The 15,356-nt window shown below is 38.5% G+C and overlaps 1 protein-coding gene across 1 annotated transcript in view; it reads right to left on the reverse strand.

The window, feature by feature from the left end:
- Positions 1-15,356, reverse strand: part of LOC130921531 (ataxin-7) — a 49,880-nt gene that overhangs the window by 20,627 nt on the left and 13,897 nt on the right. The window contains exon 5 of the mRNA XM_057845551.1: positions 8,824-8,928. Coding sequence (XP_057701534.1) covers positions 8,824-8,928 — 105 coding nt within the window. The remainder of the gene's footprint in view (positions 1-8,823; positions 8,929-15,356) is intronic.

Raw genomic sequence — 15,356 nt, forward strand, 5'->3', positions numbered from 1 at the left:
ACCAGAAACATGAGCTGCAACACTGTCTCTCCCTGGTAAGGCTGCTTTTTTATTCCCACATTCAAATAATGCTCTTTCTAATGCCGGTCAAGTGGATTCGCAATGCAATAAATAGACTCCAAATAGACCTCAGTGAAACGTGCGCTCACTAACTCAATACATTCGTTTTTCTTTTAACCTCCCAACTTTTTTGCTTGGAAGACATGTGTCATAATTGGAGATGCATCGGGAGTGTGTGAGACAAGACTTTTGAGTACCGTATTTTTCGGACTACAAGTCGCAGTTTTTTTTTCATAGTTTGGCAAGGGGTGCAACTCATACTTTGGAGCGACTTATATGTGAAATTATTAACACATTATTATATCATTTCACATGTTATTTTGGTGTTTTGGAGTGACACTGATGGTTTGGGAAACTTGTTAGCATGTTCTTTATACTATAGTTATCTGAAAAACTCTTAATAGCTATGTTACGTTAACATACCGGCAACGTTCGCATTTCGTTGTTCATGCATCATGTAACATTATCACACTGTACACTTATTCAGCATGTTGTTCTCTTTTGTATTTTTATTTTAAATTGCCTTTCAAGATTACATATCTTTTCTATGTGTTGGATTTTATCAAGTGAATTTCCCCCAAAGATGCGACTTATACTCTGGTGCGACTTATATGTTTTTTTCCACTTCGTTGGGCATTTTATGGCTGGTGCGACTTATGCTCGGGTGCGACTTATAGTCCGAAAAATATGGTAAAAAGCATGTTAAAATGCTAATAATAATATGTTATCGGTTCACAGACCTTTTTTTGTACTCCATTTCATTATTTGTATTATAATTCGGTGTTTTGTCACCATAATTTGTGTTTCTGAATGGTAGTCAAAGTTTTTTTTTTTTTTTTTTTTAAGTGTTTTTTCAGAGTAGCTCTTGAACGTATCCTCTAGCTGTGCGTACAGTCTGCCCGTACACGGAAACAAGAACAAAGTAGAGGTTTCCAAAGCTGGAAAGGCAACCTGGTTGACCCATTTTTTTAGCTGCTCATAGGGGGCAAGACGAGTTTGCATCAACTCAATTACCGGTCTTGGCAATGTTATTCGGTGCAAAAGAGTTTTCGGACCGAAACCTAAACCACATTTTTACTCACATTTTTTGCCTCTGAATTTTTCGTGCCACTATTTTTTGTGTTACTTTAACACTTGCAGGAGTAGTAATGCTTCATTTTCTTTAAAAATTGCCTATGCAGCAACATGTTTTGATGCCACCAGTTTAAACCAAGAATATTTTTTCTATGTACATTATTTCATTCACTTTCCAAAGTAGAAGTCAACCAGGATTCCAACAAAGATTGTATTGAAAAATTAAATATTCCAATGTAGTAACAACTAAATATCTTGAAAATTATTTATAAATGAATAGCTCAAATACATGCACTGCATATACTAATAGCTTGATTATTAATACAATTGAAGAACGTAATTGACTTCATTGGAATTTTACAGCTACAATTTAAAAAAGACAACTGTATCAGTATTAGGTTTTTAAGGTTATCTTTCTGAACAAATAAGATTTCCATGGTGTGCTTTTCTGACACTCAATGATGGGTCCCAAAGAGGAAACATATTTCATCTTGAATGGCGGACACATTTTAGAAGCTGCAAACTATTTACATATGGCTCAACGTCAGTAAAAATTTTCCAAATTGCATCTCATTCTTAATTGGTGATCAGACAGCAGCGTTTTGGCAACATAGATCGCTTCTGATGGCATTGAGCGGTTTGTGCTCTTTAGAGGGTAACAAAGCAAGAGGTGACAGCTGATTCATTATAAGCACTAAGAGAACCAAAATGACTACGGAGAGTGTGGCACTGGTTCGGACCCGATTTGAGTTGATTTTAAGTTTTTGAGTACAAAAACAGCACCACTAATTGCTGGCTGATTTTTTGGGAATTTTTCTGCTCATCTAACCAACTAAATGGGTGCGGAGCAGTATGTTGCCCAAGTTGTCTTGGGACTGAAGCGTCAGTGGTTTGATTCCTGGCTACGACTTGCCACTATTGAAGTGTCCATGGGCAAGACGCAGAACCCTAATTTGTCCTCAGTGGTTTGGCAGCGCCTTGCATGGCAGCAGCACAATTGTTTTATGAATGGGTGAATGTTAGCTAATGCAATGCGCTTTAGGCACGGTATAAAAAGTCTAGATAAATGCACTATATAGGTACTTACCATTTACCACAACAAAAATAATCACATTTTGTATATTCAGCTTAAATAATTTGAAGGTTCTAAATGGCCAAAGGGCTGACAACAAGGAATTGTGCCGTATCACATATGATAAAACTCCGTTCAGCCCTGTATTCAGTGAGATTGAACCATTTCAGCGCAATGTGACAACTGTTTGCGACCTGCAAAGCAGTTCCCTTAGTGTGCTTTTGCACATACCTGCACACCCAATTACCACACACTCTGGGTTGCTTACAGGAAAGTACTATTACTATAATGCGCCACCATAAAAAATGGATAAAAAACGAAAAAGCTCTGTTGATATAGTTTGCCTGAAATCTTTTAACTGTTCCCTTGCATGGATTTTAGCTTTGCAGTCCTTTTTACAAATGTTACAAAATACACTGCTTTTCTTCAACACACACTTTCAAATCTACTGGTCATGGCTAGTTTTTGGTTACTTAAGCTGCCATTCGACCTTCGACCTCAGTTTTCTAAGCTACACAAGGCCTGTGTAGGCCTCTGTGAATCTTCAGAGATCTTCACAGAACAATTTCGTTCCAAGGGCAGAAATTAAAATCCCTAACAGCTAGATTTGTGTGGAAGAAACTGACTGACTACAGCCACATCAAAATCCTATGGATGATCATAAACAGATATTGCCAAACCCTTTATACTTAGACCACAGATACTCAACACAGAGCAGTCAAATGACAACTGTATGCACTCGCATTGGCAACTGCTACTTTGTAATTAAGTAATAAGAAAACATCACAGCACTAAGAACTGTCACATCCAGAACAAAATACCCACCTACTTTGTAACAGCTGAATAATGGCTTTCTTCCGCTCTTGTCCCCCATCACGCTCCTCCCCCAACCCATTCTCTGTCTCCTTGTTCTAGCCTGGCCACAGTCACAGCACACTAACTTCCCAGGAAACCCCACACTCAGGTCTCTCTAGAAACCAACCACAAATACTGAGAGGAAAACATCCCACTAATCACATTCAAAGACAACAAAACAACAACCCACAGGAACGGGAGGAGTTTTCATATCCTTTTTCACGTCAAAAGGTTGGCTCAAGGTTAGGGGAATTCTTTTTTTGGAATGTATAAATGAATAAAATGCTTTAGTCAAAAAAAATCAACAACCTGTTCAACATGCAAAACAAAAAAGTTAAAAATGTAAAATTAATACATTCTTACAACGTCAAGGAAACATGAGAATGCTTGTTGCGTGCATCCCAACTCCCTTCCTGCTTTGCTGGAATACTTCAAGCTGGACAATCAGGTCGGGCAAACACACCTACCAAATTGAGGCCTGCTCCAATACCCTGTGCCATACAAGGTTTTACAAGGATGAGCCAAGTGCTTTTGACAGTTTTCTTACTGCGCCCACTTGAAATCAATGAATGAATGTGTCTATTGGTATATTACACATGTGAATGTCCTATTACAACAATCACTTAATTACAGGACTTTATTTAACCGCAACTATAAATGCAATAAGCGTACACACAGTAATTTCAATAAATCAGCTTGGCATTTTTCACCTTCTTAAAAGGCTAGTCACTCCAAAGAGAGAACATGCCCAAAAAGTAGAAGTGTCCTGATGTCACACTTAAAGAGAATTATAATACTAAGGGGCTGTGAGATATCAAAAGAACCGTTATGTGGCAAGATAACAAATATTATTAATAAAGTTAATAAAAAAAAATTAAAAATCACATTCATGACCAGTTATCAAAAATAGATCGAAAGTTACGAACATTTCCGAATGTAGCCCGGAAACAGCCGAATGGGGCTGTGACGTCACAGCCAGGAAACAAAAGGTCGAGGCAGGTGCCATCGTTGTTTATCGACGAGAGAGTTGCGTTCGTGTTTTATCAAAAAATCGCTAAAATGGTTCAAACTTGTCGTGCTATGTGGTGTACAAATAGCCATTTGTCGCAATGTTGTACCCATGAGTTCCCGAACGCGAGAAAAAGACCTGGACTACGCAGACAATGAGTAAAGTTCGTCCGTGCAAAGAGGGCTGATTTTGCAGACCCAGTCTCCGGCACGGTTTTGTGTGGTGCACATTTTACACCTGAAAGCTTTTCGAACTATGGACAAATGAAATCAGGTTTTGCTAAGAAATTGCTGCTGAAAGCAGATGCGGTGCCCACCATACACGCGCAGCCACCTAAATGTCCCGAGATATTAAGAAAGAGGACGATGACTGGCACTGATGAGACCACCCCATCACCCCAGGCAAAGCAAAGGAGGTGAGCAGCCAAGCTCGAAATGGCCAGAGTGAGTATTCTTTTATAATAAAAAACATATCACGCATTGGATATAGGACTGGACACATGTATAAATTATCGCTCGTAAAATATATACAACAAATCCTTTAATCCCATTCATATTTGTGTCTGTTGGCAGAGCAAAAACCTATGATAGAACAATAAATGATAATTATTCTATACATTACTTTATTTTGCGGTCACGGTGTATCAGGTTCACAAAAAGAAATGCAAAACAAACCATTCGGTGTTTCCCACAAGATCTGTTGCCGGTGTTTCATCAGTGTGATTGCTCATTGTGATCGTTTCATTAGGCTGCATTTGTTTTTGTTTGGGCTCAAATTGATAACCCAAAACACCAAAGAAAGGTTCATAACTCTCCTTGTCACCATTAGAAGAACGTTCGTTACGTCGGATTCGTCGCTGCAACTAGAAACAAAATTGTCCGCCATCATCACTGCCATTCAGAACTTTGTCAGGACCCAAGCACTGAGCCGGTGTTCGGCCATTCCTTACTACGCGGCAAAACGTCCTACACAATGCTCAGGGCGCTTGCGCATGCATCCACACGCATGTGCACATCGGTTAGAAGCGGCGAGTACTCACTATTTTTGTTTTTATTTAGTTTAGAACCTTTTCACTGCCTCAAAGATACTTTTTGTATGTATCACCCTCTCATACTTTTAACCATTGTGTTTTTTTGTGTTAGGTTTGAAGCAGTTGACCACATTAGTCACGTAGCATATTTAAACCGTCCTTATTTGATATAACTACATTTAAGTATTTTCTGCAGGCATTTTTTTAGTACGTTATTCCTGTATGCATCTAAACAAAACAAGTTTAGAGCACACGGTAGTACTTTAGGTGTCAAATTCGACTAATGTAGGACGTTTCGCCAATGTAGGATATTTTGGCAGAACACCGGGTGTTTCCTAGTTGTGACGTCACACACAAAATATGCTAGATTTCGGGGATCTCGGGCGCCGGTCGTTTTAGCTTGACAATCGATGCAAATTTCTATCATTTTCTTGGTGTTGCGATGTGTGCAATTACACGAAGTGGCATGATATGAATCCATAAGGCATGCGTTTATGGATAAATGATGGAATATTAGCATTTCCCCAGGTGTTTTAATACTCTTTAAGAGATGACAAATGTGTTTTCATGTGACCAAAGATCCTTTTTGAAACCCTTTGTTTGTGGATAACTGGAGATACAATAGATATTTTACAGTTGATGGAAAAGTCTTTAAATCTCTGTTCAAAATAGACCAAGAACATTTGTTTCAAAACTTTTCCCACCATTATTGTGACGCAAGACCTGTATTTAACTCAACTGAAAATTAGATACTGTGATTGCACAAATTTGCACAACTGCTTAGAGTATAACTGCAGACGTGACTGTGTTCAGAGTTAACCAATCCTGTTCAAACATTCACTCATTCATTGTTAGTGGGCGCACATCTGCCCTCATATACTGTAGAGCAGGGATCTCCAAACTATTCCACATAGGGTCGCAGTGGGTGTAGGATTTCATTCTTGGGGTGCCCCGATCGTATGTTTTTTCACCCGAGTCCGAGTCACCTGATTTTGAGAATCTGCCGATACTGAGTCCCGATCCGATACTGGATTTTTTTTTTTTTTTTTTTTTTGAACAAACATTCCGAACATGTTACAGTAATATTTTGTCTACAGTACTTCCTCTTCCGCTTTGTCCGGTTGTATAAAATGTATATATTTTTGTTTCTTTTAGCAATGCAATAAAATTTCCAGACCGGACATAGACTACATTCCACGGAAGTGGACGGAAGCATGCATCACAAAGCAAAAGTCGACATTACAATCAATAACAAATTTCGCCAAAGGGCAGAACAGTTACATTAGTAAAATAAAGCAAAAATATAAGATGCTGTGAGGTACAATAAGGTACTGTTTACGCGACTAAAAAACAAACAAAAACAAAAAAAACACTTGAAAAAAAAAATGATGGACGAGATTCCGGCGTCGAAAAGTCTACAGTGCCTTGCAAAAGTATTCGGCCACCTTGAACCTTGCAACCTTCCGCCACATTTCAGGCTTCAAACATAAAGATATAAAATTTTAATTTTTTGTCAAGAATCAACAACAAGTGGGACACAATCGTGAAGTGGAACAAAATGTATTGGATAATTTAAACTTTTTTAACAAATAAAAAACTGAAAAGTGGGGCGTGCAATATTATTCGGCCCCCTTGCGTTAATACTTTGTAGCGCCACCTTTTGCTCCAATTACAGCTGCAAGTCGCTTGGGGTATGTTTCTATCAGTTTTGCACATCGAGAGACTGACATTCTTGCCCATTCTTCCTTGCAAAACAGCTAGAGCTCAGTGAGGTTGGATGGAGAGTGTTTGTGAACAGCAGTCTTCAGCTCTTTCCACAGATTCTCGATTGGATTCAGGTCTGGACTTTGACTTGGCCATTCTAACACCTGGATACGTTTATTTTTTAACCATTCCATTGTAGATTTGGCTTTATGTTTTGGGTCATTGTCCTGTTGGAAGATAAATCTCTGTCCCAGTCTCAGGTCTTGTGCAGATACCAACAGGTTTTCTTCCAGAATGTTCCTGTATTTGGCTGCATCCATCTTCCCGTCAATTTTAACCATCTTCCCTGTCCCTGCTGAAGAAAAGCAGGCCCAAACCATGATGCTGCCACCACCATGTTTGACAGTGGGGATGGTGTGTTCAGGGTGATGAGCTGTGTTGCTTTTACGCCAAACATATCGTTTTGCATTGTGGCCAAAAAGTTCAATTTTGGTTTCATCTGACCAGAGCACCTTCTTCCACGTTTGGTGTGTCTCCCAGGTGGCTTGTGGCAAACTTTAAACGAGACTTTTTATGGATATCTTTGAGAAATGGCTTTCTTCTTGCCACTCTTCCATAAAGGCCAGATTTGTGCAGTGTACGACTGATTGTTGTCCTATGGACAGACTCTCCCACCTCAGCTGTAGATCTCTGCAGTTCATCCAGAGTGATCATGGGCCTCTTGGCTGCATCTCTGATCAGTTTTCTCCTTGTTTGAGAAGAAAGTTTGGAAGGACGGCTGGGTCTTGGTAGATTTGCAGTGGTCTGATACTCCTTCCATTTCAATATGATGGCTTGCACAGTGCTCCTTGAGATGTTTAAAGCTTGGGAAATCTTTTTGTATCCAAATCCGGCTTTAAACTTCTCCACAACAGTATCTCGGACCTGCCTGGTGTGTTCCTTGGTTTTCATAATGCTCTCTGCACTTTAAACAGAACCCTGAGACTATCACAGAGCAGGTGCTTTTATACGGAGACTTGATTACACACAGGTGGATTCTATTTATCATCATCGGTCATTTAGGACAACATTGGATCATTCAGAGATCCTCGCTGAACTTCTGGAGTGAGTTTGCTGCACTGAAAGTAAAGGGGCCGAATAATATTGCACGCCCCACTTTTCAGTTTTTTATTTGTTAAAAAAGTTTAAATTATCCAATAAATGTTGTTCCACTTCACGATTGTGTCCCACTTGTTGTTGATTCTTGACAAAAAAATTAAATTTCATATCTTTATGTTTGAAGCCTGAAATGTGGCGAAAGGTTGCAAGATTCAAGGGGGCCGAATACTTTTGCAAGGCACTGTAAATCACGTAAGTCGGGTACATTGTAACCTGGTGACTACCTGTTTTGGCCTCAAATATCAGCTTACAAAATTGGCTTCAGAAATCGGCAATCTGTCTTTTTTTTCAGTTGGCATCGGACATTGACAAAAATCCCATATCTGTCGACCTCTATTTTTTATGTGCAGACCTTTCAAATAAGCTTTTTCATTGCCCATGATAGCCATCTAAAGCCCTTTTCGCACTAGTGGTAGCAGAGCGCAAATTGCCAGGCACATACACATTCGATAGAATATGGAAGGGGGCGTTCCTGGCAGCATTCAGTGTCCGTGGCCCTAATGGACGGAGCAGCAAAGGGTGAGTGAATTTGTTACACAAGAGTGGGGCCCGAAATGAGTACCATCTCTCAGTTTTATATGTTACGAAAGTAGCCAGGTTGGCAGAGAAAAATACCAGACTGCCCCATTACAAGAAATGTCCCCACCAACAACACAAGAATATCAGTGGCAGGTTCATGTTAAAAACTTAGTATTCTTTATCTTTTTTATTATTATTTACAGTGTACTAGGGCTACGCCATGTATTGCTTCGAATAAAACATCACTATCACACATTTAAAACACCCAAGGGCCTAAAGAAAGAATGTCTCGGAATAAAGAGACATGTTGATCTTGATAGAATACTTGTCAGCAAGACTTACCATAATGTGCTTGGAAGGCTTGGGGCTTGACTACTTGACTACAGTGGCTGCACATCACCAGGTAGAAGTCATCTTGCGCGGGATACTGGCCAAATATAGGCATATCTATGCACAGGGGAAAATTTTATTGTTGGGGTACAAGTCAAAGATACAACTTATAGTAAGTACGTCTACAGTAGGTCAGATAATGGCCTCAAACGTGTAATTAGTTAGACCATAGGGCATTTTGGCTACACTAATATACCTCTTGTCAGGAGATTTTATAACACGGGGTAGGGAGCTGTGTAATTTCATAAACTACGGATCCGCCGCCTAGTATTAACCTCGGCATCTGTATAATAATCGGATAGAAATAAAGTGACGTCATAGAGTGCTCCATTGCCAATTTTTGTATGGCATTCCAGCATTGTAAGCAAAATAGGCGAATGGTACAGATGTGGCTTTCCTGCTCCTCTTTTTACAACTGAAAGAGCTTGCAAGTCTTACACTTGAATGTGTCCGGAGATCACATTGAACAACGCCGAAAAATGATAAGCTTCCAGTTCAGAGGTGACCCGCGTGGACGATAACGTCACACACGAGCTGCTCCTTGTTGCGCATGTGTAGTCTGCACAAATGCAGGCGTCCCGTGGAGGAACGGAGCGTTTATAAATGCACCTTAACCCTTTCTTGCTAAATGTATCACATTTGATACACTTACAATTTCATGATTTTGAGGCTAAATCAGAATTTTGAAATATCTTTCATCAAAAAATAAATAAATAAATAAATAATAAAAATTGGATGCAAGTCAACTCCTGAATCTGCAGGTTCCGTGACAAAAAAAAAAAAGGATTTAGCAAGGGTTATAGATATTAGAGCGCTTATTACACATATTATTTTTTTTCTTTTTTTTTTACAAATTTGAAAAAAAGGTTTCATTAAGACTTTATTTTTCAAATTTTGTGATTCTCTGACAATTGCTTCATATTGAAGTCATTAAAGGGTTAAACACGGTGCGGCCAGTTGTAAAATATTGCCTGAATTACAAGGCAAAAAATTATCCATCCTAGTGTAGACGTAGTCTTAAACATAACTAAAGGCTAATACAAGAAAAAAAAAAAAAAAAAAAAAAAAAAACACTGATTTGCAAAGAAATATGTCCCATTTAAAGTCAATATAAAGTACAGGCTACATATATAATCACATACGTTTCAATAAGGGAATCAGGCTAGGATGGGGGGAAAAGTTAAATACTAAAAAAAAAGTGAAACACTCGCAGCACTCTGATGATTGAAACCTGCAATTACAAATAGGGATGTTACCGAGCACTTGGCTCCAGTCATCGTGGAGTACATGTTGATAAGAGAAGGCTAACACAATGATTCAAAGTTTACTTACTGTCAAATAACTTTAACATCTAGTCTTTTTCTTGTTATAACTGAGGATGTTGTATTGGAATTCAGCTTCCATTTGTCTCTTGTAACAAATTGAAATTGATTTTTTATTTCCAATTTCTTTTATAATGTGCTGAATTCAGACAAAACTATGCTGCGAGTTACATCAAAACCATAGCAACTTAATGAGGTGTTGGATAAAATATAGATGCAAGTGTTAATCTTTTATGTTAGTTTTTAAAATACTGCATTTGCCTCCCCACCCCCCCCCAAAAAATAAATAAATTGCCAACTTATGTTTTTATTGACTTTTATTGACTACATCAAACCCCTTGTAAAGACTGGATGTTATATTTGAAAGTACTGTATTGTCATTTTTTTTTTAATAGGCAAAAGTACCATATTATTTGGACTGTAAGGCATACTTAATATAATACTTACCATAATCGTACTTTTTCCTTTACAGTGAGTCTTATAACCCAGTGCATTTTATATTCGAATTCTTGTTGTGCTTAATAACCTCGAACCCATTTTATTGGAGCATAACTGTATTATACTGCTCGAATGTTAAAAGATAAAAGAACAAATGACAAATGCAGTACATTAATGCACTCATTCGCCTTGTGATCTGGTGCGCCTAAAGCCCAGCGTACACAAGGGGCCATCGGCGCTCAAGCACCATCCGCGCACGATAATTTTAACTATTAAAAATATCAAAAAAGGCCATATTATCTTACCCTGTAGATATCTTTTGTCTTGCTTTCTTTGTGGTGCGTTATGGGTCTGATTAACTTTAAAAAAAAAAAAAAAATTTTTTAACTGTTTATGACGGAACCACGAATACAGTGCAACGGTAATGAAAGCTGCACGCTTGGACACTAGGTTTTCCTTAAACATTTTTTATACAAAGTAAGAAACCATTATACCTTATCGTAATCTGCTAAATTAGATAAACTATGGTTCAAAAGTTTGGGGTCCCCAAATGTGTATCCTATGGAAATTTTGATTATGTACATTACAGTTCAAAAGTTCAGGGTCGCTTAAACCCCAAACTTTTGAACGGTAGTGTAGTTTTTAACATATGTATTTGTATTTTTATGAAATTGATTGGATATTTTTAATGCTGTATTCAGGTGTTAAACATAGTTTTTCATGGAGACCTTACAGCAGGGGTGTCCAAACTTTTTGCAAAGTGGGCCAGATTTGGTGTGGTAAAAATGTTGGGGGCCGACCTTGGCTGACGTCCTTTACATAGAACAATATATTTAAGCAAATTTTAGCTAGCCATTCTGTGTGTCACATTTGCTTTATTATTCTTTTTTTTAATTAATAATTTCAACAATCTCGCAACTAGCCTTTGTGGTGTTCTCTTTCGACTCTCGGGATCTTGCTGCTGTGAAATAAAACTAGCTTCAAGTTGCTTCAATTTCTCACTGCGTATCTTCCCTGTAATCTTGTCGTACATGTCAGCGTGTCTTGTTTGGAAATATCGCCTCACATTGAACTCTTTAAAAACAGTGACTGTCTCTTTGCAAATGAGGCAGACACAGTTGTTGCGTATTGCGTCCAATTTCCACCTATCCTTGAAGCGTCGGCCGTCGCAGTTAACTTTTTTGTTGTTGTTGATTGTTGCCATTTTAGAAAACTGGAAGTCAAGGGTCACACTAGGTAATGTTGCTTAGAGTACTGCTGCCTTTTAGTGGGTAAATGAGGAGCAACATTTAATGTGTAAGCTACTTCATATGCTGGTAGCAGTACTGCTGGCCGATTTATTAAGTCTGTGTGTGGGCCAGACGTTATTGATCTTATGACAGTGGCTGGGGGCCGGATGAAATTTGACCATGGGCAGCATTTGGCCCCCGGGCCGCACTTTGGACATGTCTGCCTTACAGTAATGAATTTACGACCAACATCAGTTAAAAAACATACAAAATACTATTTTGGTAAAAAATTGTGGACTGGACCACATTATAGGCATAACCATCTTTCCACTAAAAATGAACCTGTTCAGGTTTTCATGACTATATCCCTGAAATTTTCAAAGACATAGTTTAGGTTAGCTCAATGAAAATCACCCGTGCGCTGATGGTGCTTAGTGTGGTGGGGAACATAAGTTAAAGGCATAATGCACCTCAGAAAGACAGTCTCAAGTCCAATCACACCGTAAAACCCGCCTAGTTATATAAAAACCAGCCCAAATTACAACCTCCCAACCAAGATAAGATTTGGTCACAAGTGGCACTAATTTAATTATCCCACCCAATATATTTCTCTTCCACCCCGTGTCTATACAAATAGCCCAATTGGGCGGGACAATCTGACAACACTGCCACACCTATACACTGGAAACGGTGTTCATACAATAATTCTGACTCGGAGGTTGTCATCTTGAATGGTCACGTAATTCTAAACACATGATCAATGCTATTTGCTTTTTTTCAACCGCGCTTGGTGCGCAGAGAACATCACTATCGGCTCTCGGGAGCCATCAGCACATTGCGGACATGGCATGTTGCTTTATGTATGAAAAAGAACTCATTCAGTGACTGTGTGCCTGAAACTCAGAAAAATATGGTAGGTTTCCTACCAGTGAAAAGGTGCTCCTCTAATAAAATAATCGGTCCAAAGCTCATATGCTCAGATAACCAATTTTTTTCTGATGTAAGTATCTTAATTAAGAGATTGCTTAAGGTGTTATGGTGAGATACGCAAAAGAGAGAATACAAAAGTAGAGTCTCTCTAATATGTACCACTCTAAGGCTGTCAAGGGTCCTCAAAACATAATTGGCGGGGCCTGAAACCAATGAGGACCATTACTCAATGAACATATAAAAGAGTCTACCTGGTGGGATTCCTCTCAGGGTGGTGAGTGGCATTCATATATGGGTGAATTAACAGACCTGAGCCCACTTTGAGCTTGTGAATTGGATGAAAACAGTTAGCTCAATATCTCCTTCAACAGGAGACTTTTGTAGCAGCTGAAGTGGCAGCAGAATTAAAGCCATCAGATGAATACACAGTATACTGATTGAATATAAAATCATGCTACAGATGTGTAAGTTTTGAGACATCCAACTGAATGGTGAAGTGTCTCAAAACTTTTGACTGTGCGAGAGTGTGACTTCTCTGAATAACATAAATGTTATGTGGAGAGGAGTGTTTACCGATTCGTTCCTAAATAACAGGTTTGCAAATGCATCTGTTCACAACATTTTATTCTTTCTGCTTAGGGGTTTGCAGGGATATGTAGATTAGGATGTTACTTGTTAAATAAAGGTAAGTCCAATTGTACCAGTTGCTCATTCTAAAAAACAACACCCTAATGATATGACTCAAAACATCTATGCAATAAAATGTTCTTAGTGGAACAATGGCAAGATCAAATACAACTCATTTCCAAAAAGCCAGAGTTGCTCACTTGGAATGCTATAGAAATGGTTGGCTCAACTATAAAAGCTTTCCAGCCAGATCTGCACGCTAGTCTAATTCAACAGATTTATGCACTGGCTGTACTGTTTTTATTAAAAAAAAAAAATTAAAAACCTAATCATCCACATTTATTACAGTATATCTTGTTAAATACAGTTTAAATAGATAATTAAAAACAAAGATGCAAAGAGAAAAGAAAATGTAAATTGAAGCAAAGAGAATACAGGAGCAAAGCCAAGAAATCAAGAATGGTACATATAAGAAGAGCAGAAGCAGGCCTGGGCAAGACAGCGAGTGAGCAGAGGGCTTGTGCTCAAGTAAGAGTAAAGAAAGATGGTGAGAAGCAAAATGTTTTCAAGAGTGAAGAGAATTAGTCCAGTTAATTTCAGCATCCTCGTCCATGGCAGTGATGAATGTTTTAGGTGGCTGCCCCAAGGGGCAAACACTGGATAATGTAAACCTGCAATTGATGCTGTTCAATGACAATCGCAATGTATATGTATGAAAGTAATTATTTGCTGTGCATTTAGGGGGGAAAAAATCAATGCCACTGTGTGAATAATCTGTTCTATCGCGTGGCATTGGTGACACGACAATCTGGCATGACTCATGGCAGAGAGTGGGAGAGCCACTCGTAATACCCACCACACACACATGAATATAATTCCATCAAGACAGTGACGCAGAACAAAAATTGATCAGTCCAATGACAGCCTCTAAAGGATAATGCTAAATGACGAATATATGAGTTTCACGGTTTAAGTCTAGAGGTAAAACAGTCATGGATTTAGAATGACCTTACTCGCAAACTGTTTAAGACAGATGCAATAATATGCTTCCTGGATTTCTTCAGTATTAACCAGTGGCTTCCTAATTGTGTGCGTAATGTAATGTACAATATTCTACAGTATATACTAGGGCTGTCAAACGATTAAAATTTTTAATCGAGTTAATCACAGCTTAAAAATTAATTAATCGTAATTAATCGCAATTCAAATCATTTCTCAAAAATGCCATATTTTTCTGTAAATTATTGTTGGAATGGAAAGATAAGACGGAAATATAAATTCAGCATACTGTACATAAGTACTGTATTTGTTTATTACAACAATAAATCCACAAGATGGCATCAACATTATTAACATTCTTTCTGTGAAAGGGATCCACGGATAGAAAGACTTGTAATTCTTACAGGATAAATGTGAGTTTGTATATTGTGACTAAATATTGCCATCTAGTGTATTTGTTGAGCTTTTAGTAAATGATACTGTAGCGACTTAACTGTTCTGGCCAAATGCATGACGAGAAGTGGTGCAACCATGACTGTGTGTGGTGGTTGCAAATACTATATCTTCTCTGCGTTGGGAGCAATACATGTTGTTAGGAAAAGGAACTCCTGTCAGTCTTCCCCACCTCACTTCCTACAATAGTTGTAGTTGATGTGGAAGAGATGTCAAAGCTTTTACCAATCAAAAGCATGGCCCCAATGAATGCTTGAATCTACTCTTGTCTCTTGACGCTGCCTTTTAGATCTGTATATACGCGAAACAGCGCCTTTGCAGTCAATTTGCGACAATGCGTGAGTGGGTCATTCCACGCATGCGTTGATTGTGTTAAATATTTTAACTCGATTAATTTTAAAAATCAATTACCGCCCGTTAACGCGATAAATTTGACAGCCCTAGTATATACGCACTGTATCAGCACTTGTCAGCCGCATGTATATTA

This window comes from Corythoichthys intestinalis, chromosome 9 (assembly GCF_030265065.1).
Source record: "Corythoichthys intestinalis isolate RoL2023-P3 chromosome 9, ASM3026506v1, whole genome shotgun sequence".
Lineage (NCBI taxonomy): Eukaryota > Metazoa > Chordata > Actinopteri > Syngnathiformes > Syngnathidae > Corythoichthys > Corythoichthys intestinalis.